Here is a 23834-nt window from a genome sequence, read left to right on the forward strand (position 1 = left end):
GAGTCTGAACAGTGGGACTTATGTAAATAGGCTGCAAAACTAGACTTGAAAGACATGGCATCTGCAAGGCCTGGAAATGCCACTTCCGGAGCCCTGTACAGATTTGATCAGAGCTCCAAGCAATGGGAACTGAAGTTACTGTTTCCAGCCCAAATCGATCATAGACTGAGTAGAGTACAGAGAAGCACACAGGCCTCCAAGGGCACAGGAATCTGCTGGGGTCCATTCTGTGCCATGGTCAAAGCTTCCTGTTTCGAAACTAGAGCCAGGACCTGGTGATGTCACTTAGGGCCAGTAGCTCCTTGGGAGATGCTCACGGGGGCACTGCATCAGGCAGTCTTCAAGTCCCTGCCTCTGATCTCCACATTTACATCTGGGATCATTCCTCGATTTCCACATGGCCCTACTGTCACCAGCCTTTGCCAGCTCAGCTCCTGCCCAATTTAGAAAACCGCGTTTTTGTTCGAAGTCAGGGCCCAGAGGGAGTGGTTCTGAGGCAGCCAGGTTCCCCAGGATCATCAGTAATTAGTGCCATTTTGTTACTCTGCAGCCCTCCGCAGTGGTAGTTTGGGGTAAGGAATTTTCTCTTTCTAGACATCAGCCTAGTTTCCACACAGTGGATGATTTGGATCATGCACCTGTTTTTCTCTGTCCTTTTTACTGAAGGCATCATGGATGGTGGTGCCATCCCTCTGAGACAGTGCAGCGACTGCGTGGGAGTCGGTTTCAAAGTCCCCTGTGATAATCCTACAGGACTGATTGAGTTTAATATCAATTTTGTGTGCACAGGCTGAGTGACCATACTGGGGGCACTCAGCAATTGAATAACACATGACGAGACTAGTTTCACAAGTGTTTTGGGGTCAGCTCCTCATTTTGTACTGGCCACTTTCTGGCGTACACAATTCCTAGAGCCCACTTTCTTTTTCAGCTTCTTGATGGGCTCTTGAACGTCAGCATTCAGTCTAATGTGGCGCCTAGGTACACTGGATATTCCTAGTGCTTGAGAATTGTACCATCCCATGATACCTAGAGTTTTTGCTTTGCCTGACCGTGTTTCAGGTGGAAGGCACATACTTGGGTCTTGCTAGGGTTGGCATTCAGGAACTATGTGACATAATATTTTCCAAATATACTCAGGGAACCAGTTAGAATGTGCTCAGTGTCCTCAAATCTTTCCTATTGGGTAACGATGCAAAGATCAACTGCATAATGAATCTTCACACATCAGGGAATTCTGGATGTCATTTGTGAAGACATGAAACAGCAAGCATGACAGCACTGAATCATAGGGCAGTCCATTCTGTGGAATACGCCACAGACTTTTCTGACCATCTCGATAGAGAAATGTTGATTCTCAGGGAGGAGATAACCTGACCATCTTGCTATTTCTCAAAGTTCTTGCCCATTTCAGTAGAAGTGCACATTGGTTCACAGTGTCATAAGCAGCAGACAGATCAGCAAACACAACCACTGTAAACGTACAGGCTTCAAAGCTATCTTCGATGTATTAAGTTAGGTTCACAACTTGGCCACAGCATGAACGGCCTGAGCAAAAACTGATTGGTCACTGTCAGCTGCTCTTCCACCATTGAATCCATTCTACCATTATCATCTGCTCATATAGGTCGAGCAGAGTAAAACTTTTGGGTGGTAACTCTTTGCAGAGTTAGGGTCTTTATGTGGTCTGAGCGATGTAACCGCTTTCGCCTGTCTTCACAGCCTGGGTGTCTGCATTGTCCCCAGGCAGGAAATAAAGAAGTCAAGCAGCCGCTTCTGTGCTCTCAACCCAAAGTGACATAATAGTGCATTAGATATAGCATCATGTCCAGTTGCCTTTCCACATGTTAGTGTTTTCAGGCTGTTCTCAGCTCCTCCATGTCGAGCTGCTCATTGTGGAGTTTGCTGTCTCTAAGGAGTGAGCGCCGTTCCTGCTTGATTTGCTTTGTCCTGGCCAAAACAGACAAAAGGCCAGCTGAGCAGGAATCAGCCAGACCAACATAAATGGTCATTGAAGGACTCGGTGGGACTGCCCGTTTAAGGGCAGATGGGGCCAGCCACATCTGTGCCATAATGAATTAGCTGTTTCCCAGCCTGAGGGGGTGGGCCCAAGGAGAGGCAGGTGATAGCCTGATGGACAGCTGGGCCTTAGAAAGGGCTGAGCGAGGGGAGTGCAACGTGGCTGTTGGAAAAGCTGGCTTGCTCATGTGTTCCTCTGGAAGGCCTGAGCCAGGGTCTGAGCGGAAAGGGTACACCAGGGGAACAAGGGGAGAAAGACAGAGACTCCCAAAGGTAGCACAGAAAGGGCTGGGAATAGTGGGCTGAAAGAATCTTTGTTTTTTTGGAGATTTCTTGTGTTGTGTCTTCACCCTCCAGCTAAGGCATCTCCACAAGTGCCTAGTGTGTGGAGAGCTGAGGAGACACATTTTGGGGAGCGCCTGCAATGCAACATTTGGCCAGCAGGGGGTGCTAGAGGGTGGCCATATCCACTTACACTGCCCCTGCACTTGGCAGCTCTAATTGAGTTCAAAAAGCAATCAGCTTGTTCCTACTATACCTGCAAGTTAAATAAATTCTCCCTTTGGGCAGCTCTCAGTAGTATGGTTTAATCTGTGGCTTCTATTCAGTCCATAATGGACTATTTCCTTGTCCTCTTACTGCTGGGTCTGTCCCTCTCCTCCTTTAGAGCACGCCTGGGTTTCTCTGATTCTCACGTACAAGTAGAGCATAAAATGGTATTCAGCCATCCTGTGTGAGTGTGGCCTAGGAGCTGGAGCACTGGCCTGGGCCTTGGGAGAGCTGGGCTCTAGTCCTAGCTCTTCCACTGGCCCGCTGGGTGACCCTGGGCAAGTCACTTCCCGTCTCTGTGCTTGTCTTCTCGTGCGTAAGATGTGGACAGTGATGCTGACCTGCTTTGGGAAGCGCTTTGAGATCTGCGGGGAAGGTGCTGTAGAAGAGCTGGGTGGTGGTGTATTACTGTTGAGGTAAAATGGTTTCTGAAGGGTCTAACGAAATTATGTTTTGGTAAGAGACCCTCCTCCCCCCCTGGGACCTCAATCTTGTCCTCACTCCGCCAACAAACACAGCCTCCCTTTGAACCCAGGGGGCCACTCCCTTTTCCATCTTTCTGTCAACATAGCTTCTATTCTAGCTACTGGTGCAGCGAGGGGGCTTAGTAAGCTGCACGCCCTTGTGTCTGACTTCCCTTAACAGGGCAGAGGGGTCATTCGTTCTGTATCCAGAGTTCGTGCCCAGGGTGAGAACTGACTTTCACCTAATCAAACCTTGACTCTGCCAGTAATCTTTCCCAGACTTTACTCTCAACCTAGGGACTGCAGGCTGGTGGATGCTAAGAAGGCATTAGTCTTTTATTTAAATAGGTCAAAATAACATTGAAAGTCACCGAGATTTTCTCTGTTTTATGGAGGCAGTCACAAGGGCCAGGGCATTACATCTCAGTGCCTATCCAAGTGGACTAGACTCTGAACTGTCACCAAAGTCCCTTATACCCAAGGGACTCAAAACCCTTTCAGCCAGGGATAAGGCAAACTCTGGCTTTTTTGAGACTTATCCCAATAGATCTGTAGAGTGCTTCTTGGAGCTCAATCCACACAGTTACCAGACACCGCTCAGTAGACATGGTATCTAGATCACATGCCCAGTATGGCAGAGTGGTGCTACCGTCTCTCATCAACTAGTCCTCCTCCTCCTGCCATCCTGGGGAGGATGATTGCCTGCTAAGCTCCCACAAGTGGCTGTGTACGGAGGCCACTGGAAGAAGAAATGGAGGATACTCACCAGTAAGTTGAGTTTCTTCTAAAGAAGCCTGTACAGATCCATGCTCCCTGCTCAGCCTCCCCACACCTCGGAGTGCTGTTACCATCTGCTGGGCTCCAGGCATGCAGAGAAAGGAGCGGAGGTGACTGGAGCACGGTGCCCCCGTTCATAGCCTTGTTCCTGGACAGGTAAAAGCCACAACAGTGCTGCAGCAGGCACTACTGTTGCTAGAGGTTCCCACCAGCCCAGCTGGACCCAGTAGTGGGAACGTGCAGAGTGTTCCAGCAGGTGCTACGTAACATAACCTTTCCTGACTTCATTAACTTCATCCTGCCACTGCAGACTCTCTGGAGCGAGCTGGTGTCTCTGCTCCAGACGCTGAGAGCCTTGGCGTGTCTTTCGGAAACATGTGAACACATTTCCTCCCACCCCTCAACAGGACTGCAAGAACCAGCAGCAACAAATCAAAACCTCATGGGGTCCATCCCCCCGAGAAAAGAGGTGCACCCATTCCTGTTTCCAATGAGTGAGACATGGCGGGTCGGGGAATAGAGATGGAGCCTCCCAGGCACTGCCCGGGACATGTCTGAAAAGCCCTTACGTTAAAAGGAACTAGAGGTGTGAAAGGGAGGTTTTACCCTCCCTCCCTTGTCGCACCACGAGCAAGAGGAGCCGGCCACAGGGAATGAGCCATGAGCACGGCCACGCTACTGCCTCATCCCCACAGAGGAGAATTAAAGGAGGATGCCAAGCGAATGGAAATGATTCTGTGAATCTGCAGCGCTGTGCGAGTAAATAACCCCCTGCTTCCTTTCTGCTCCAGCATGACTGGTACCAGGCAATTACAATCATTATCTGCTAGAGCGGTATTGAGTGGTGAGAGCAGCCAGACCCTTCTCCTTCCCCTTCTGCCATCACAGCCATTCTCCTCCTGTCCACGATCATGTGGGCTCGTGCTTCTCAACTTGCCAAGGCCCAGACACTAGGCAGAACATGGTGATGGGGATCTGAAACAAAGCAAATAAGAAAATGAACCCAGAAGGAAATAGGAATGACATGAAGTTTTCTTCCCCGTGTAAATAACATTTACTGTGGCCTCTTAACGCTCATGATTCAGGGTTTCAGATTTTAGTAATTTTATTACCTTGAAACTGAGCTAATAAGGTGCATTTGGGATGTTGGTGAATGTGTCCCTCTAGAAATGCGTGCTGTTCTTACTCTCATTAAATCGCAGAGCTGGGAAACTACTGCTGAACAATGCTGTGGCTATTTGGTTGCATCTTTCAGTAATTTTGCTTTGGCTGAATTCATACCCCTTTTGAGTTTGCTTTCCATGAATCTTGTGTTGAGCAAGTTTATTGGCAAGAATGTCACAGAAACAGGGAACCTGAGAGAATAGTCATAGGATACGAATGTTTAACCTTGAACGCAACTGTTCATGTGCACCCAATCAGGGAACAGAATCAATAAAACGTGACCTGTGAATCCAGTCAGAAATAACCAGCACCGCTCCGATTTTGGATCCGAAGTATTTGCAGCAAGCTGTTTGCACACAATCTATGGGCTGTCAATTAATCGCTAATAAAAAACAAACAAAAAGCCTGTAAACTGCTCACAGGCCATTTCTGAACAGCAACAACAAAAGAGTCTAGGAACATAGGAATTGCCAGCTTGAATTGGTCCTAAGGTCCATCTAGTCCACTGTTTTATCTCTGACAACAACCAGCACCACATGCTTAAGAGGAAAAGCATAGGAACCCCACAGTAACAGATGTGGGGTAAACTGGTCCCCTCACAAGCCTCATTCTGGTCTCTAATAGTAAGTAAGATACTGGCTTAACCCTGAAGCTTGAAGTCTAATATCCCTTCCACACTTTTTGTTATAATTAATGACAACTGTGGATATTCTTGTGATCCATATAAATGTCCAGTTGCTTTATGAACCTTACGAGGTTATTGGTCTCAATTACGTCCTGTGGCCATGAGTTCCACTGTCTAATTACACATTGTGTGAAAAGGTATTTCCTTGTATCAGTTTTGAATTTACCCCCTTTTGGCTTTATTGAATGTCCCCTTGTTCTTTTGTTAGGAGAAAGTGAGAACAAAAAGCTCCCAATCTTCCTTCTCTAGACCATTTATTATTTTATATGCTTCTATCGTGTCACCTCTTATTAGTCTCCTGGCTAGCTAAACAATTGCAGTCTTTTCAATCTATCCTTCTCTGAACTCCCCCACCCCCTGCTGTATCCTTCTGAGTGGGGTGACCAGCACTGCACACGCTGTCTCGGTGAGGGAATACCATTCAGTTATGTAATGGCATTATAATACTTTCTCCAGTCTCCATCCCATTCCTTATGCTTCCTAACATCTCTTTTGACCAGATAAATTAGTGAAATAAATTACTTTCTGAATTATTTACTCCACCATATTAACTAGTTTGTTAGTAAAGCATTTGGAAGGTGTAAGCTGCAAGCTAAGTGTTATGTTTAAATCTTTTTAAAATTGATTAATCCACTTTATTTACCTCAATAATATCCTGCAGCAGTGAGTTCTAGAGGTTAGTTATATGCTGCAGAACAAACAAAAGTCTTTTTCATTGTTTAAAATGTGCTGCCATTAAAGTCACACAAGAGAGAACCAAGACGACAAAGGAACTCTGGGCTTTGGATCGGGCCCAAAGAAAGAAGTGTTAGGCTTAATTTTAGGAGGGGGATTATGTTTGCGATTTTCAGCTTCAGAGCCCTGGATATGAGGCCTGATTCTCAATATTAAGATGCAGGGCTGGGTTTACACCTTATGCACCCCTAGGCACAGCATCTTCAGCCCCACCCCCTACAGCTGACCTTTGTGTTGCACACCGTTTTAGAGAGGTAAGGTGCTCCTAGCATGCTGGCGCCCCTAGGCACATGCCTGCTGTGCCTCGTTGGAAATCCGGCCCTGTTAAGATGTTGAAGGGAATGCTGGCACCTGTCAAAAGCAAGAAATGAATCCCTGTGAGCTGGCAGGTGGTGTAACACACTGTCTCTCTTTCCCCAGGTGAACGGCAGTGATGGCATGTTTAAATATGAGGAGATTGTCCTAGAAAGGGTAAGTGCGATGTTGGTGCTTTCCAAAGCGGTGTCGCTCCGAGCGCTGTGGGTCACCATGTGGGTTTGCTTCTGCAGGACAGCAGAGCACCAGCACAGGCTGACCACACACAGATTGAAACGCAGGATTTTCTTGTGCGCTACACAGTCCCCCCAGCAATCTCCCACTCATTCACCCAGCTGGCCGCCTGATGCAGGCAGGCAGGTACACAGGAGGCACGGAGTCTCACACACACACACACGTCTGCTCATGCACAAGTAGGTGGAATCTCTGTCTCCCACACACACACACGCACACGCGATGAAGAGTAGCTAGGGTCAGAAATCTGCAAACAGGCACATGAAGTCAGCTGTACCCTTTTCTGCCCTGTCAGCTCGTTGCGTATCACTTCAAGGTATTAATCACAGTGATATTAACCAGCAGAGACAGGTTTTCTAGTAAACTGGGTTGAAATGGGGGGAATTTCTGCCTGGGCCTTCTCCTCGTCTCTCTGTGAGCTACAGCGGCACGGGGCTGATGGCATACACTGTACAGATGAGAGCTAAAATTAGCTCCCACACAGGAGCTTGTACTAGGGTGAGCTGGGACTTTCAGCAGAACATGTATCTCTGCCACACATTACTTCCTTACATCCTCTGCGCGGGTGAGTCAGGCATTGCTCCAGGCCCTGCGTGGGAGGGCAAGTACTCCGTCCTGGAGCCTGTGCTGCGGCGAGCCAGGGAGCAGACTTTCCCTGGAACGCCCAGATGAGTAATGACAGTGGAGAGAGGCTGTCCTTCAGCAAGGCAGGAAGAGGGCTCCCTCAGGACTGGGCAGGCTCAAGGGAGACCGGTTTTCTCAGCTCCCTAGAGTGTCAAACAAAGGGCCAGAATCTGCCCTCAGACATACAGGCAGCTCTGCTGAAGGCCATGGGATCTGCACACCGAGGCCAGAATGCTGAGCTCTATAGCATGGTTGTATTAAACTGCCCCCTTCCTACACCATGAGGGGCTCACTCCAGGAGCATGAGGATAAGGGCTGAGCCGCTGCCTCGCCCCGGCAGAACGATATGTTGCATGTGAGAAAGCAAGTGGCTTATTTTGATGGGTGCTTTTGGAGCCAAGGTGGCCAGGGTGTCAGCCTGTGCAGGTCTCTACACCACAGACCAATGACAAAATGTCCTGATACTCCAGGGTACCAGCTAACCCCCTTTCTTCCAACCACCGTTTGCCCAGGGGTCCCTTCGTTCAGGTAAAGCTGGGTTTTGCTCAGTTTTTATGGCATGTCATGGCCTGAGAAGACATACTGGCATTCCGATACCATGTAGGGTCAGGAAGGCATAGGACATAGCATCAGGACGTCACCACACAGACTGGGAAGCCACTCCTGGCTCTGTGGTAAAGCTGGTGAATGCCAGGCTCAGGCTGGCCAGGACAGCAACAGCTTTATGGCCATTGTTTCATTTGCACGGCACCTACTGGCAACAGCAGCCATGTGGGTTTCAGCCCATGGGCCCAGGCAGTCCCAGTGAACTGTGTGTCCGGGCTTGGCTGGTGTTCACTCCTCAATAGTGAGAGGACAGTGAGATTTTCTTGCAGGTGGGTATCCAGCTGACTCCAGGGTAAAGGGATACCCTCTGGTTATTCTCTTGTAGAGACCTTGACTTCCCTGCTCCACCACTTCTCATGAGGGATGCACCCAGGGGCACATTAACACGAGCAGAGCGACACTAATTCGCACAAGTGCCAAGGCAAATCCCATTTTGAGTCCTCTGGAAACAATCACCTTGGAGAACTTGTACTGGTCTCTTCAGCTGGTAGATCCAGCAAGGCCAGAGGCTATTCCAGGGCTGCTACGGCAGTGACCAATTTCCTGCGTTACCGAGCTACGCCCCCGTGCGTCCATAGCAGAGGAAGACAAACCTTGTAACTCTGTTTTTCTTGGCCTACAGACGTCTCCCTCTTCTCCTCTGCTTTGTATCGTGCAGGGTTATCCAGGGACGGAGCCTCCATCCACCCACGCTTCCGCAGCGCTTTGTGGCTCGGGAGCGAGCCGCGTGGATGTAGCTAGTGGCGCTCCCGATTACACTGGAGTTAGGCTCCAAAGTGGAGCCACAGTACAGTAAGTAGGACAGGTCTGAGGTGATTTCCCCCTCCTCCACCATTGCAGAAATCTAGGAAGCACCTTTCTCACTGGGGGGAGCGACAGACTCTGCAGGCCCCTAAGAGCCCAGCACAGTTTAGCAGCCCCTGGGGCATACAAGCCCTCGTGCAGATCAGCAGGTGTTATCGCTCTGAGTGCCATTTTGGTCAGATTGTCAGTCTGGATGTAGCTGTATGGAGCACAAGAAATCCCCCTTTTCCTGGACCGACTACTGCCCATTCTTGGCCACGCTCAGAGGGGTCAGACCCCCATGCATTGTGGAGCCTCTCCATAGCATTCCACACAGTTGTCCCTGGAATGCTGCTGTCTCACCTCAGAGACATGGCAGGGGCAAGCAGGATCGCACTGAGATCAGGTCTCTCCAGCTGCACAGGGGGTCACGAAGGGCACCTGCTCCTACATCTCCCGAGCCCCCATCCACGGAGCCCCACAAAGATCCTTCTGTCTTTCTAACAGCTGTGAGAAGCCACTCGAGGAGGTTATGAACAGTGTGGACTGAGGTGCCAGCCACAGAGAGGCGACAGCAGCTTTACATCCCCTTCACAGCAGACAAATAAATAACCCCAGCGCTCCAGGGGCCTGGCGAGATCAGCAAATGGCCAAAGCTTAGTCCTGGAGACGCATGGGTGGTGCTGGTCGGGAGAGGGAGGTACCTGGAACTCTCTGCCTCTACAGTTTCCTCCAGTGAGCCATCCGCCCTCCCACCAGGAAGACAGTCCACAGCTCTGGTGGCCACCTGGACCTGCAGTGCAGTTGGAAACCCAGATAACCCAGGGTGTGACGAGCACTCCTTGGCACCCGTAGCTAGCGAGAAGACTGCCCTGTTCTGCCGGATTCGGACCTAGCCCCGGGCACCACCTATTGCTGACCTCGCGTGCTGATCGCTGTCACTCTAAGCTATTCTTGTACTAAGCTGGCTGCTTCAGAAGCTGCAGCCAGGTCAGAGCACAGCAGGAGGTGAGTTTCTCCGTAGGTTCTAGAGACCGAAGGGCAGACCCTGCCCTGGCTTACCCAGGATTTACTGAGTATTGCTCAGTCCTGTTCACATGAAGTCCCTGACACGCGGCGGCGTGAGCCCCATGGTGGGCACCGCTACTCCAGCAATAGCCACGGGAGGACGGGAGCTCGTTTAGTGAGGTTAAAAATCTCTCTCTAAACAGCAAGCCTGCAGCCCCTCGGAGAGCCGCCGCGCCTCGCATGCTCCCCGGGGGCAGCCCCTCGGAGAGTTCTCTGCGCCTGCTCTTGTGTAGGCTACCAAAGGGAAGTGAAATGGCTCTAAGATATTTTATTGGAGCCAAGTTCTCAGCTCACAGCATGGGTTGCCCCGCCATAGTTAGACAATTAATGGTTCAAGTCCTGGGACAATGATCCTATACCTTAGAGCAGCCTTCTCCTTTACTAGCACAGCTTCCCAGGGGAATGGACTCAAGACGGCAATGAAGGAGGCTCCAGGGGCTAGTAAAGCACTCTGCAGCTTTCCCAAGACTGACCATAAAGCTGCTGGAAGTCAGCCAAAAGGAGGGAGGGTAACCCCACAGCAGGAGAAGCAGCTTTTATTCTTCTGGAACCAAAGGTTACCTGTCATGTGCCTGCTTGTCAGAGCCAGTTTCCAGCCCACAGAACAGCAGCCAGGAGCCTTTCAGAGCACAGTGGGGAGGAACATTTCAACACCTCCTGCACTACCTTGAAATCCTACAAATAACTGGAGATCATATGCAAATGTTATTGTATAGAATTCAGCTGCTCTCCCGCGAACATCTCTCTGCAAGCCAAGGGGAAAAAGAGTGCCTTTTAAATTGGTCTAGAAAATCTACAATGTATGGAAGAGATTAACCTTTTCCAGGGTAACAGATTTTGCAGCTTTTATTCTCAGTGTAGGATGATACCCACATGAGTAAGAGGAGTTCGTTCAGTTTTGGATTGATCTCCCTCAGTCAGATGGGCTAAGAAAAGCCAAATTTTATGGAAAATCTCAATTTTATAATCCATGAGATTGCTAGATCACCTGTCGTTCATAGATTGCATACCTCAATCCAGCCAACTCATGTTGGATTCCTTCTATTCATGCTGCACAGAAGCAGTCATTGCTTTTGGTTTTTCTCCAGCATCTTGTGTAGTTTTCAAACGGATTCACCGTGTGAGCTTGGCCAATTCACTTTGTTTCTCGATGTCTTAGTTTCTTCATCTGGGAAGGGGGGTAGTCATGGTATGGACACTTACCTCAGGGCTGTTTTGAGACAATGTCTATATAGTGCTTTGAACATGTTAAATCATAGAAGAAATATAGAAGGTTAGGGTTGGAAGAGAACTTAGGAGGTCATCTAGTCCAACCCCCTGCTCAAAACAGGACCAACCCCAGCTCAATCATCCCAGCCAGGGCTTTGTCAAGCTAGGCCTTAAAAACCTCTAAGGATGGAGATTCCACCACCTTCCTAGGTAACCCATTCCAGTGCTTCACCACCCCCCTAATGAAATAGTGTTTCCTAATATCCAACCTAACCTCCCCCACTGCAACTTGAGACCAGTACTCCTTGTTCTGTCATCTGTCACCACTGAGAATAGTTGAGCTCCATCCTCTTTGGAACCCTCCTTCAGGTAGTTGAAGGTTGCTATCAAATGCCCCCTCACTCTTCTCTTCTGCAGACTAAACAAGCCATATGATGGATTTGTTGTAATGTCATAGAAGTGTTCACTGCATGTTTGAAGAGCTGATACATTGGATGAACCCAGTTGTTTACAGTGGGGAGAAGAAGAAGAGTCTCGGAGGACCACATCATGAAAACTAAAGAGCAACTGGTACAGTTCATGGAATCTCCAGGCAGCGGTTTGCAAACTCTCAGCTACGGGGTTGTATTCAAAACCCTGGGCCCTGTTCCACCTTACGTTTCTTGGCTTATTGGCATTCCCCAGAAAAGGATCTATCTAGTCCTCTGAGTGTTCTTGTCTATCTCACCAGGTTTCTTCACAAGTGATTCTTCAAGCCCAGCTGTTTAAAGAGAGACCTCTAGCAGACAATGCCAGTGCTTGTCTGACATTGATGGGATCCATCTGAGGAGCTAAGCACACAATCACCGCATTGATAGCCTCAGTTCTCTCGGGTCCTGGGCCACAGAGGTGACCCAGAGTCCAAGGTCTCCCTTGTGAGAAATTCATGAGAGGGTGAGACAAGATGTCAGCCTTTCTGTGTGAGGAGACAAGGAGAAAATACGCTTTTCTAAGGCAGAACAGCAAAACAAGGTGGTCTTGTCCACTTCAATCCTGTGTAGGAAAATAGAAACTTAATCCGAAGTCCTGTCACTAAACAAGGCTGCTGCAAACAAGAGCCATGCTGCTGGGCTTTTGACAGAGGGATGGGGTATGGGCAGCAGATGCCTTAGGCACTAGGATATGGCAGGGAGGGGTGCAGCGTAAGAACCCCAGTTGGATGGTCAGCATCGCCCGCATGGTTTCTCACCAAGAAAGGACAATGCCCAAGTCACTTAGTTTCAGTGTGTCAGAAAAGAGGACCCTACATAACGTGATTCTGCACTGTCCGCCGCTCTCTTGTCCCAGGCCCATAATAGATCTGTGTGTTCACCTGGCCATTCCAGCGTTCTCTGTAATTCCTACTCCGACACAGAGACCGGGGGCCTGTTCTCCACCTGTTCGCACCAGTGTGCCACTGGAATAACTTTGCCGAAGTCAGTAGTTACCTCAGTGTAAACTGGTGCATCTGAGAGAATCAGAGTCCAAAAATCGCATTTCTGGAGTTCTTCAGGGAGCGCACACACTTTCCTCTGGGCTCGAGAGAGCAACAGAGGGAGGCAGGGAGGTCTCTGTGAGGTTTCTGCTCTAAAACCCTCTCGCCTAGCACGGCTCTGTGCCGAGCCCCTGTGCAGGTGTTCTCTCCTGGGAGGCACAGGAGATTCCCCGTGTCATCAGATCAGACATGTTGGTACCAGCACAAGCCGTGGTTCTCTCCCCTGGCAGATACTGGGATCTACTCCTTGGAAGCTGGCACTGGTGGTAGCTTTACCCGGCTCAGGCTGTCAGCAGAGACACGGCGCCTGGGAGGGAGAGCTCTGGCTCTGAGCGTCTCCCATTCTGCTGCTCCACCTTCTCAGCACGCCTTGCTGGAGTATCCGCGCACCTCAGGTCGCGTGCATGAGCCTCTGTAAACCACTGTCCTCTCAGCCTGCCTGAGAGCCAGGGGGACCTGGATGAACCCAGATTCTGCAAGCGCGACTGTGCCATCCTGAGAGTTGCTGGTCTGGGAGGGGTTCGCTGGCATGGCACCATCAGAGCGGGGAGGGCGGTGCCCTAATTCAGCCTCTGGCCTGGGGCGTGTACAAGCACTAAGGGAGCAAGTTCCCTCCTCAGAAAGGCTCCCTGTGTTTTGCTTTTCCCCAGGGTAACTCCGGCCTTGGCTTCAGCATTGCAGGGGGAATTGATAATCCCCATGTTCCTGATGATCCAGGGATTTTTATCACGAAAATCATCCCTGGTGGAGCTGCAGCGATGGATGGCCGCCTAGGGTGAGTACCCGAAAACTGCTGTCCTGGCCTGAGCACGATGCAGTAGGGTCACGTGGCAGCAGCTCGATGTGGCTTTAATGCAGCACAGGTCGGTGATCCCGGCGCTCGCTTTCCCAAGCCCAGCAGATAGGCAGACTTGAAGCACAGGGTTAGTATGCACGGCTTTCCAGCCATGCGGAACTGGCTTCCCCATGCAGTGAGTTGGCGAGTCTCAGCTGAGTCTCATAGACCTTAAGGTCAGAAGGGACCATTATGATCATCTAGTCTGACCTGCACAACGCAGGCCACGGAATCTCACCCACCCACTCCTGTAACAAACCTCTCACCTCTGTCTGAGCTATTGAAGTCCTCAAATCATGGTTTAAACACTTCACGGTGCAGAGAATCCTCCAGCAAGTGACTCGTGCCCCAAGCTGCAGGGGAAGGTGAAAAACCCCCAGGGCCTCTGCCAATCTGCCCTGGAGGAAAATTCCTTCCCGACCCCAAATATGGCGATCAGCTGAACCCTGAGCATGTGGGCAAGACTCACCAGCCAGATACCCAGGAAAGAATTCTCTGTAGTAACTCAGATCCCACCCCATCTAACATCCCATCACAGGCCATTGGGCCTATTTACCACTAATAGTCAAAGATCAATTAATTGCCAAATCATGTTATCCCATCATACCATCTCCTCCATACACTTATCGAGCTTAATCTTGAAGCCAGATGGATCTTTTGCCCCCCACTGCTTCCCTTGGAAGGCTGTTCCAGAACTTCACTCCTCTGATGGTTAGAAACCTTCGTCAGAGAATTTGTTCACATCTCCTCAGGGGAGACTCCTGCCAGGAACAGCAGGGAGCCTATGTGTCAGGACTGGGGAGCTCTGGGGCGCTGTGGGGAAGCCGGGAGCTGCAGGTTGAAACTGGGAGGCATCGCCAGAGGTCTGTGTGCGGCGCTGTTGAGTAGCAGCGGTGGTGCTGGGAGGACAAGAAGAGGGGCTGAATCCCTCGTGGGGAGAATGGGGTGATGGGCCATGTTGTGGGTGATTTGGGACAAGAGAATTTGGGGACTGGTTTCTTTGCCTATTCTCTTTATCTCCCCCTTTACCACCAATGAGTCGTCAGACCCCCTGTCCCCTCTGTCCGTGTCAGGGATCTGCCATGCTTCCCCCTCCCCCAGCTGAGGGGGTCTCTCTCACCCCTCAGTCATGCTGAAGGATCCCCTTCCCACAGGATCCCCCACTCACTGCAGGTGGCGCCTCCTCATGGCCGCTCTGGGGATTAGCTCTTTCCGGGTCTGAGGCCCCCTTCTGCTGCTCACTGCACACCCTGCAGCCGCTCGCGCTCTCCCTCTCTCTGGCTCAGGTCTCTACGCCTGTCTTCCCCTTCCAGGGTATCAAAGTCTTTCCTTACCAGCAGGTTTAGGCAGTCTTCCCATTCACTGCCCCATGGTGCCACTTCCCCAGTGGAACCCGTGCCTGCCCTCTCCCCGGATTCCAGCTCAGGGACCATCCGATCAGCAGCCAAGGTCTGCACCATCCTGAGCCTTGCTGCCTTTTCGCTGAGACTTTCCTGCCCCTTCTGGCTCCCCACACCAGGTGTGCCAGCCCTAACTCCCTCCCCCCAGGGAGTGACTGCAAACTGCTTCCCTGCAGCCCCTCTCTGCTGTCAACTCCCTCGCTTTCTAGAAGCCCTACCTGCTCCCCCACAGGTGAGCTTCCCCTAATTAGGGCTTTCTTCTCAGCCTGATAGGTTAATTGGCCCACCTGTCTTCCATTAACCCCTTTGGAGCAAGTGTGGGGTGAACACCCCATCACAGGCCCCTCTCCACCCACTCCTGTTAAGCGGCTGGGCCTGGCATGAGAATGTCCGTACTGTAGTCCTGTCCACAAGCTCAGTGTCCTGATTCAGCATCTCTGGGGCTCAGTCGGATGGAAGGAGAGAGAACTGTGTTCTCAGTGAAGTTCACGGGGGTCTGGATGGAGATTTGTGGCCTAGGCCAAGGTGTGGCGGGGTCAGAGGAGACTGAAGGACCGTGAATTCAGCCAATGATGCGTCTGCTGCTTGCAGGGTGAACGACTGCGTCCTGCGGGTGAACGAGGTGGATGTCTCTGAGGTGGTGCACAGCAAGGCAGTGGAGGCACTGAAGGAAGCAGGGCCGGTGGTTCGACTTGTGGTGCGTCGGAGGCAGCCCCCACCTGAGACTATAATGGAAGTTAACCTGATGAAAGGACCCAAAGGTGAAATCTCTTAAATGACTGCGGTAGCCTAACCCAGCCCCTGTGACTGGGACATAAATGGCCTGGGGGGGCGGTGGGTCGGGACTGAGGGGAGCAGCAAGCTGTGTGGGGCCTGGGAAATCATGGGTCAGGATCTGGGCAGCACAGGGTTCCCTGCGCCAGTTGAACAGATGTGTGGTTATAGCAACAGTTGGTAGTCAGAGCATACTGGCCTCTCCATATGTCCCTGATTGCTCAGGGACCAGAGGCCACCATCCTCTCCATCTGCTCCATGTGCTTAGCGAAGCCCAAGTAACAGGCCACCAACAGGAGGAGCTGCATGAGAGCGTGGGCAGAGGAGCAAGGTGAGCGACCCATTGGCGTTCTAAATTCCCTGCGTCCCCAGGCAGGTGTTTTCCACTCACCATCTAGTGGCTCTTCAGTCTCCTCTCATTGCCTCTTGTGTTCCCCTCAGGACTAGGCTTCAGCATCGCAGGTGGAATCGGAAACCAGCACATCCCAGGAGACAACAGCATCTACATCACCAAGATCATTGAGGGAGGGGCTGCCCAGAAGGATGGCCGGCTGCAGATCGGGGACCGGCTGCTGGCGGTGAGCGCACGCACCTTCCTCTGGGCTCTAGAGAGCGACAGAGGGAGGTGGGGATGCCAGGTCTCTGTGAGGTATCTGCTCTAAAGCTCTCTCTGCCCAGCACTGGCTCTTGCTCCATATACAGCCTAGGCTTTCCATTGCTCCAGTGCCCTTTCTCCCCACTAGCTCTCCTTCCCAAGGCCTGGGCACCCAGGGTTATATCAGTGCGCCCCAGTGGGCAATGAGCAGGAGTTGCTAGTTTGCACTCGCTGATCATTAGATTGCCATAATGACAAAGTCCCACCAGCTGGATTCCTATCAGGGCAATGGAGAAGGGACAGGGGAGAGCTTGTCCCAGAACAGACCAGTGGGTAGTGGCTGCTTTGCATCACCAGGGTGACACAGAGCAGCCTGAGTGAGCTGGTGAATGTGGCCTGCTGGATGTAGAATTGTTCCCGGTTGTTACTATCACTGTTTGCTGACAAGATGAATGTCCCGGCAGGGCTGGGGCCGGGGGCCCTGAGTGAATTCCCAAATATGACATTAATGACATGCCTGAGATTTGATGTGCACTGAAGTCAGGGATTCCCACAGCTCCCCATGGCTGGGAAGGGACCGCACTTTGGACACTGAATAAACAAAGGATGATCATGTTCCTATATTTTGGGATAGTGGCTGCGTGGTGCAGTGAAATGAGTGACATGCAGACCTCGAGAGGGTATAACTGGCACTGTAAGGAGGAGTTTCTGTGTCATGAAGATAAACAAATACCCCGTATGTAAAAGAGGGACAAGGTAAGTAGCCCGACTTCCGTTAGAGGAAGGGACAAGCTGTCAAGCTTCACAGACTCTTCCTCGGGTCTGGAGAAGGCAACCAGTATGTCCAAGCTAAACACAAGGTGGGACAGATTGTTAAGCATAAGCGGTTCACGCATGCTGTAGGAGACCACTGCAAGTGAAGTGGGCAGTTACGGTTAGTGGGCAGAAGGGTGTGTTAAAATGGTTGTAATGAGCCATAAAACCAGTGTCTCTGTTAAGACCATGGTTTTTAGTGTCCAGCTGAGTTCTGAATGGAAGTTCCCAGCCTCATCTCTAGAAGGCATTGTGCAGGTTTCCTGTGAGGACCAGGACTGGGAAGTCGGATACCGAGTGATTCCTTTCAGAAAAGTGTTCACCCATGGGTGACCGGCTGTTTTTGTCTTATTTTTCTTTGAGTTCATTCGAGAGCATAGTGATTGTCGGGTTTCACCCACATTGTTGTCATTGGGGCATTGAGTGCATGGATGAGGTACACCACACGTTGCGATAGGCTTGTGTAGACCCATGGATCCTGAAAGGTGTGTTGTGGGGGGTGTTGATCATTGTATCAGCAGAGCTGTGTCTGCAGGTTTTGCATCTGTTGTTCTGGCAGGGTCTGGAGCTTGCTTTGAGTTGGCGTCTCCTGGTCTGTGTGGAGCTTGCTTCTGATGATGAGCCAGGCGAGGCTGGGGGTTGTTTGAAGGCTAGAAAAGGGGATTCAGGAAATATTTTTTTAAGGATGCGGTCACCATCAAGTCTGAGTTGTAATCATTTGATGATACCCCAAAGAAAGGTTTAGGCAGTCTTAAGACAAAAACACCCTGTCACCCATGGGTGAACACTTTTCTCAAAGGGATCACTCAGTATCTGATCTCCCAGTCCTGGTCCTCATAGGAAGCCTGCACAATGCTTTCTAGAGACAAGGTTGGTAACTTCCATTCAGAACTCGGCTGGACACTAAAAACCATGGTCTTAACAGAGACACTGGTTTTATGGCTCATTACAACCATTTTAACACACCCTTCTGCCCGCTAACCCTTAATAGCCCACTTCACTTTAAGTGGTCTCCTACAGCATGTCTTATGTTTAACTTGGACATGCTGGTTGCCTTCTCCAGACCTGAGGAAGAGCTCTGTGAAGCTGGAAGCTGTCCCTCCAAAAGAAGTTAGTCCCATAAGAGATACCTGGGACCAACGCGGCTGCAACAACGTTGCCAACAGCCATGTTTGAAAGGCCTGGTGAATGGCTGTACTTGTTGCATGCGGTCTGGGAATCAGTCTCTAGCTGTTTCTGCAGCTGAGATGCAACCCAGCACATGCTATTGAAACGCCACTTGGAGACACGTCACATCCCACTTCACCGGGATGTAGCAATGAAACAAAACCGGGATCGTTTGAACCCAGTCCTTTATCTCCTCCCTGACCCCTCCTCTGCCTCTCATAGAATCATAGAATATCAGGGTTAGAAGGGACCTCAGGAGGTCATCTAGTCCAACCCCCTGCTCAAAGCAGGACCAATCCCTGGAATCCCAGGGAAGACAGCAGTAATGGAAAGCTATGCACTCGTTAGGCCAGGGAGACCGGGGTGGGGGATCATTTGCTGGAGAAGTTCTATCTGGGTAGAGACCAAACAGCAACTCAAGTAGTGGAAAGGACCTCATGCCTTTCTGTTTGTTTCCTCTGTCTCCCTCACTGCCCCTGGCCCCTCTCTCTCAGGTGAATAACACGAACCTGCAGGACGTGCGGCACGAGGAGGCGGTGGCCTCTCTGAAGAACACCTCCGACATGGTGTACCTGAAAGTGGCCAAGCCTGGCAACGTCCACCTCAACGACATGTACGCGCCCCCCGACTATGCCAGCAGTACGTACGCCAGCCTGCCAGCCTCAGCCCGGCTCCCAGGAGAGCACAGCTGTGCCGCAGTGCCACAAGAACCCTTGGGGAAGGACGTGGGGGGGTGAACAGCAGGGCCGATGGGAGAGGGGCATGTGAGAGCGTGAAAGGGGATGGGAGGGTCTTGGGAGGTGGGGAGCCCCACAGGGTGCAGGGCACTGGAGGGAAATGCGTGCTAGCAATAGGAACACAGGGCTCGTGCTCCCTAGTTGTAGACCAGAGCAGCCGGGCCCAGGACTTCTGCTCCTGATTTTGTCTTTTCCTTCTCTGCAGCCTTCTCAGCCTTGGCCGATAACCACATAAGCCATAACACCAGTCTGGGTTACCTCGGCAGTGTTGAGAACAAACCCCCCTACCCAGCCCCGCCACAGGCGACCCCATCTAGGTACTCACCCATCCCTCGACATATGATTGGGGAGGAGGACTTCACCAGGTGAGCAAGGGCCTGAGGGTAGAGACAGCTCAGAGAAAAAGCTCTGGGAGATCCCCCTCCCCCCTCAAATCCCTTCTCTCTCTCTCTCTCTCCCCCTCCCTTCTTTTCCAAAGGAACTGTAGGTGGAGTGGCAATATTTATTGACCTAGTGAATCCGTCCCCAGTCCTAGGGCCACAGGTGCTGAGCTTCCTTGCAGCAGGTGCCAGCACAAAACCCCTATTTGTTAGGGGGTTTAGCGTTCTTTAAAAGTCCCTGGGACAGATTCTGCTCCCTCAGGCCTGTGGAAATCCTGAGTCTCCCTCTTGATTTTGATGCATAGATACCATGGGGATAAGCACCAAGCTAGAGAGATCATTTCAGTGGCTCTGACCCCATTCCCCATGTCCCTCCCATGCCCCTTCGCCCCCTCTGCTCCTCTTTGAACTCTTTTGAGACTTAAGTGCTCCTACATTTGTGATTCTTTGGTTTTCATTTCCTTTGCTCATTAAAAATCCAGTTAAGGCAAATCACATTTATGATGGAATCCCACACAGGCAATTCAGGCCATTCCCCCTGCTCAGAGCCCAGGGATGCTCCCCACCAATGCACCAAAACCTCTGGAGATGATGCTGAGGTCCTTCAGGATGATAGTAGTGGGAAAACGTTGGCAGCCCAAGTACATCTCTTCATCCTGGGCCATGCATGCGTTTCTGCTTTGAGAGTCCTGGCTCCTCTTCCATCTGTTCATTTCAAACTGTTCATGCAGCAGGGATTCTGCCAATGCTCTGAGTTCTCCCGCTTCCTGCATGTCACTCTGAGGTTCCTCGCTCATCATTAACATCATATACAGAGCAATTCAATTTGGTTCCTAAGTGGTGCCAGCTCTTGCCTCTCTCTCGGTGGAGCAAGGAGCAGAAATAGGTCTTGGGTGAGTGTGAAGTAGGACACAAAGCTCTTTGAGGCAGAGAAAGACAAAGGGCTTTAGTCATTGTTAGTGTGATTTGCTACTTTCTGTCTTTAGCATACAGCTGGGGTTGGTTCACAGTTAGAGCTGACTTTTAGCGTTTGATAACAGCAGGGCTACAATTGGCTTTAGGGTTGGGGTGACGGCAGGGTTAGGACCAGCTCAGGGTAGGGGTTAGGGTGACGGCAGGGTTAGGACTGGCTCAGGGTGGGCGTTGGGGTGACAGCAGGATTGGGACCGGCTCAGGGTGGGGGTTGGGGTGACAGCTTGGGACCCCCTTTGCGGCCCTGTGCTGTCGCTGGGCCCTGTCACTCGGGTCGCGGGGGCTGGGTTCTGTCCCTGCTTTATTTTCTCTCCCTGAACAGGAGCTCCTGTGTGTCCAGGGCAGTGTGGAGTTCAAGTGCAGTCAAGTAGTTAAGTCCCTCCACATTGCCCTGAATGTGCACTTCTGTCCCCGTAACCAAGGTCTGCCGTATGCTGCGGCCCTAGCTCCCCTGCCCCTGGCAGCCGTAACCCTGGGGGCTGTGACTGGAGGTGTGTAGTGTATCATGCACATTCAGCCCATTACTGTTGGGCCTTTCTGTGTCAGACGCACATTCATGTGGACAGACAGGGTTAAAGCAGCCCCTCCCCTCCATCCTCTCCCCTCTAGACCCTTAAGCATGGACTGGGCATGAAGAAGCAGTGACTGGGCCGTTGTTTGTGATGCAGTGCCAGTGACTGGCCGCTAGAGGATGCTGCTGCCCAGGAGCCATCAAGGCAGAGAGGCCAGGGTGGCTGGGGGGAGCCGTGTCTAACAGGAATGACAGGCCAGCGCTGGCTGCTGCTGTATTCTCCAGTCTCTGATTTGTTGTGTGGTGGGCTCTGCCGTCCTCGGCTAGGCCAGCTTCACTCGGGCCGGAAGGGAAGATAGCCGTAATGGAAATCTATGCACTCGTTAGGCCGGGGGACCGGGGTGGGGGATCATTTGCTGGAGAAGTTCTATCTGGGTACAGACCAAACAGCAACTCAAGTAGTGGAAAGGACCTCATGCCTTTCTCTTTGTTTCCTCTGTCTCCCTCATCCTCCTGTACCATGTGCAGCAAAACACCTTGACGCACTCCGTGCCCTGTGCAGGAGCCAGTGCAGTCTCCACATGCGTTTTACTGCTGCGTGACCAGCAGTCACCTCTAGCCCAGAGGGCAGCTGGGGTCTCTGGTAGCCAGCCGTTCCGCTGAATCAGCACTGAGCCCCTTTCCCTGCTTGGGGCTGCGCTGCAGGAGGAGGGTTGATTCAGGAAGAGCCATTGCTCCTACAGTTAGTGCGGACCTCAGTGCCCACCATGCTGCTGGCAGGTGCTCTACTGCCAAAGGCAGTTGGGGGTTTTGGTGGGTGGGGAGCGGCATAGCATCCAAGTCCTGGCCTTTCGGTAGCATTAACGAGCCCACTGCACTTTGTTTGAAATGAGGGTCGGGGCGTTAATGCTGCAATGTCCTACTCACGAATTGCATCCAACTTCCAACTGAGTGTAAGAGAAGAGAAGGGTGTGAATCATCACTGAGATCAGTTGGGTAGAATAAGAGGCTTAGTTCTTTGGGGCTTTATCCTGTTCTTCCCAGGTTCTTGTAGTGCACCCTTTGATGAGATCTTGTTCTGTCTTTCTCCGAATTGTCTGGAGCTGGTCACTGGTGGAGACAGGATACAGGACTGATTGGACCACTGGGCTGATGCAGAATGTTCTTGTGTTTTCCTTCTGTTTCGCATTGGAGACAACAGAAGGAGAGCTGTACGAAGCCCAGGAGATCCCCTTTGTATAGGCACAGCTTTCAGACCCAGCGCTGTGCTCTTTCTGTTCTCTTTGCAAAGCCAGAGAGCCAAGGGCTTTTCACTGGGGACAGAACTCTCTGTTGGGCTCAGTCGTGGCTCAAAGCTCCAGGCCGTCAGTGCTGTCCTGCTGTAGCAGTGGCCGTTGTGATTCCAGGAGGTCAAGCTGTATGTAGATGTGAGAGCGCTGGGGACCACAAAGGAGGAGTATAGAGAGGCCTTTCCAAGGTCCAAGGAAGCAGAGCAGGTCTCTGATATAACCCTAGATGGGTTTCCCTGCTGATGTTGGTGAACAAGAAACAAGATCAGACTGTAGTGACATTGCAGCTTCCTTCAACAACAGCAGAAGCCGTAGCACAAACTCCTTAGCAAACCTGCCTCAGATCACCGGGTAACCTCTCTTGTAGCTGTTGTTGCAAAATGCTAAAGTCTGGCTTGAGGGTCCGAGACAAGGTCTTCCTTGCATTGTAATACAGGAGACACATGAGGAAACTCCAGCTGTGAAAGACCATGGTCTGTTGTGAGGAACAATGGCGCCTCCAGGCAGTACTGTGTCCTGACACCCTTAAGGCATGGTGCGTGTGAATTGCAGGTTATTATGGTGCAGGGGACTCACCCTGTGCGCCAGTATGGAGAATAGCTCTTCTAGTGCATTCGATCCTGGAGAGGAAAGGGCTGCCTAGAGTGGGACACCAACTGGGGAGAGTGAGGAGTCTGTGTGGGCTGCATAGCCACCTCCTTCTGCCCTGGAACGTGACTGTGGATCCCAGGGCAGAACTGGCTGTTTGTCATGCCTGAGGAGAGGCACTCAGCACGGGTCTGAGTGTGACTGGAGGAAGGGGCCCAGGAACCACACAGCTGCTCTGGGGCTGGGCCGTTGTTTTCTTTCATTCAAAATCAGGATGAAACAGGAGAGTTGTCTGCCTGCTTCTAGCTGCCATAGGGTGAGGACTTCAGCACACTCTGCAAGGGAAATCTGCGTGTCAGGGGCTGGCAGTGAGCTCCTGTCTGCCATGGAGGTATGCTGAAGTGAGATCACGCCACCTGCAGCCTGCTTTACCATGCACCACAGCTATGAGTGAGTGATGTCCCCTTTTGGGGTGGGGATTTGCTCCTGGAGCTCTTGGCCAAGTCATTCGCCTATTTACAAACTAACTCCTCCAGGCCCCCGTGCTGCCAGCCACGTGACGTTTCCATAGGATTTGGCTGAGATCATTCTGTGTCCGTGCCTTTGCGGGGACAAAGCATTTACGTTAGGCAGCTGCCATCCATTACTCCAGGCAGACACTTCAGATGTGGCTTCCAAAGCCAAGAGGGAAAGGGAGCAACTGAGAGGAAATGCACCCAGACCTGCATCCACAGAGTGGTTCAAACACAGCTAGGGAAGCAGGGTTAAAGGTGCTGCCCTGATCTGGCCAGTCAGTGGGGATGGGGCCACACCATGTCAGAACACTGCTAGCCTCATCTAGTTGAGTCCTGTCTAGTCTGAGGTGTGGCTAACCACAGGCTGCCCAGACCACATTAGAAACCTTTTTGGGTGGACCTGTGCTAAACCAAATTAAAACCTGGTTCCTTTCCTTGAGTCCTAGCCTGATCTAGACAGTCCAGAGAGCGATGCTGAACACAAAGGACACGAGTCCAGCCATGCAGGGCTAG

General features: G+C 51.5%; 1 protein-coding gene across 7 annotated transcripts in view; it reads left to right on the top strand.

Annotated features, from left to right (window-relative positions):
* DLG3 (discs large MAGUK scaffold protein 3) overlaps nucleotides 1-23834 on the top strand; it is a 180083-nt gene that overhangs the window by 94110 nt on the left and 62139 nt on the right. For all 7 annotated transcript variants that reach the window (XM_077825799.1, XM_077825800.1, XM_077825801.1 and 4 more), the window contains 6 exons: nucleotides 6814-6864; nucleotides 13396-13520; nucleotides 15572-15741; nucleotides 16196-16332; nucleotides 18824-18968; nucleotides 19272-19431. In XM_077825799.1, coding sequence (XP_077681925.1) covers nucleotides 6814-6864; nucleotides 13396-13520; nucleotides 15572-15741; nucleotides 16196-16332; nucleotides 18824-18968; nucleotides 19272-19431 — 788 coding nt within the window. The remainder of the gene's footprint in view (nucleotides 1-6813; nucleotides 6865-13395; nucleotides 13521-15571; nucleotides 15742-16195; nucleotides 16333-18823; nucleotides 18969-19271; nucleotides 19432-23834) is intronic.

The sequence above is a fragment of the Eretmochelys imbricata genome, chromosome 9 (genome assembly GCF_965152235.1).
Source record: "Eretmochelys imbricata isolate rEreImb1 chromosome 9, rEreImb1.hap1, whole genome shotgun sequence".
In the NCBI taxonomy this organism is placed as follows: Eukaryota; Metazoa; Chordata; order Testudines; family Cheloniidae; genus Eretmochelys; species Eretmochelys imbricata.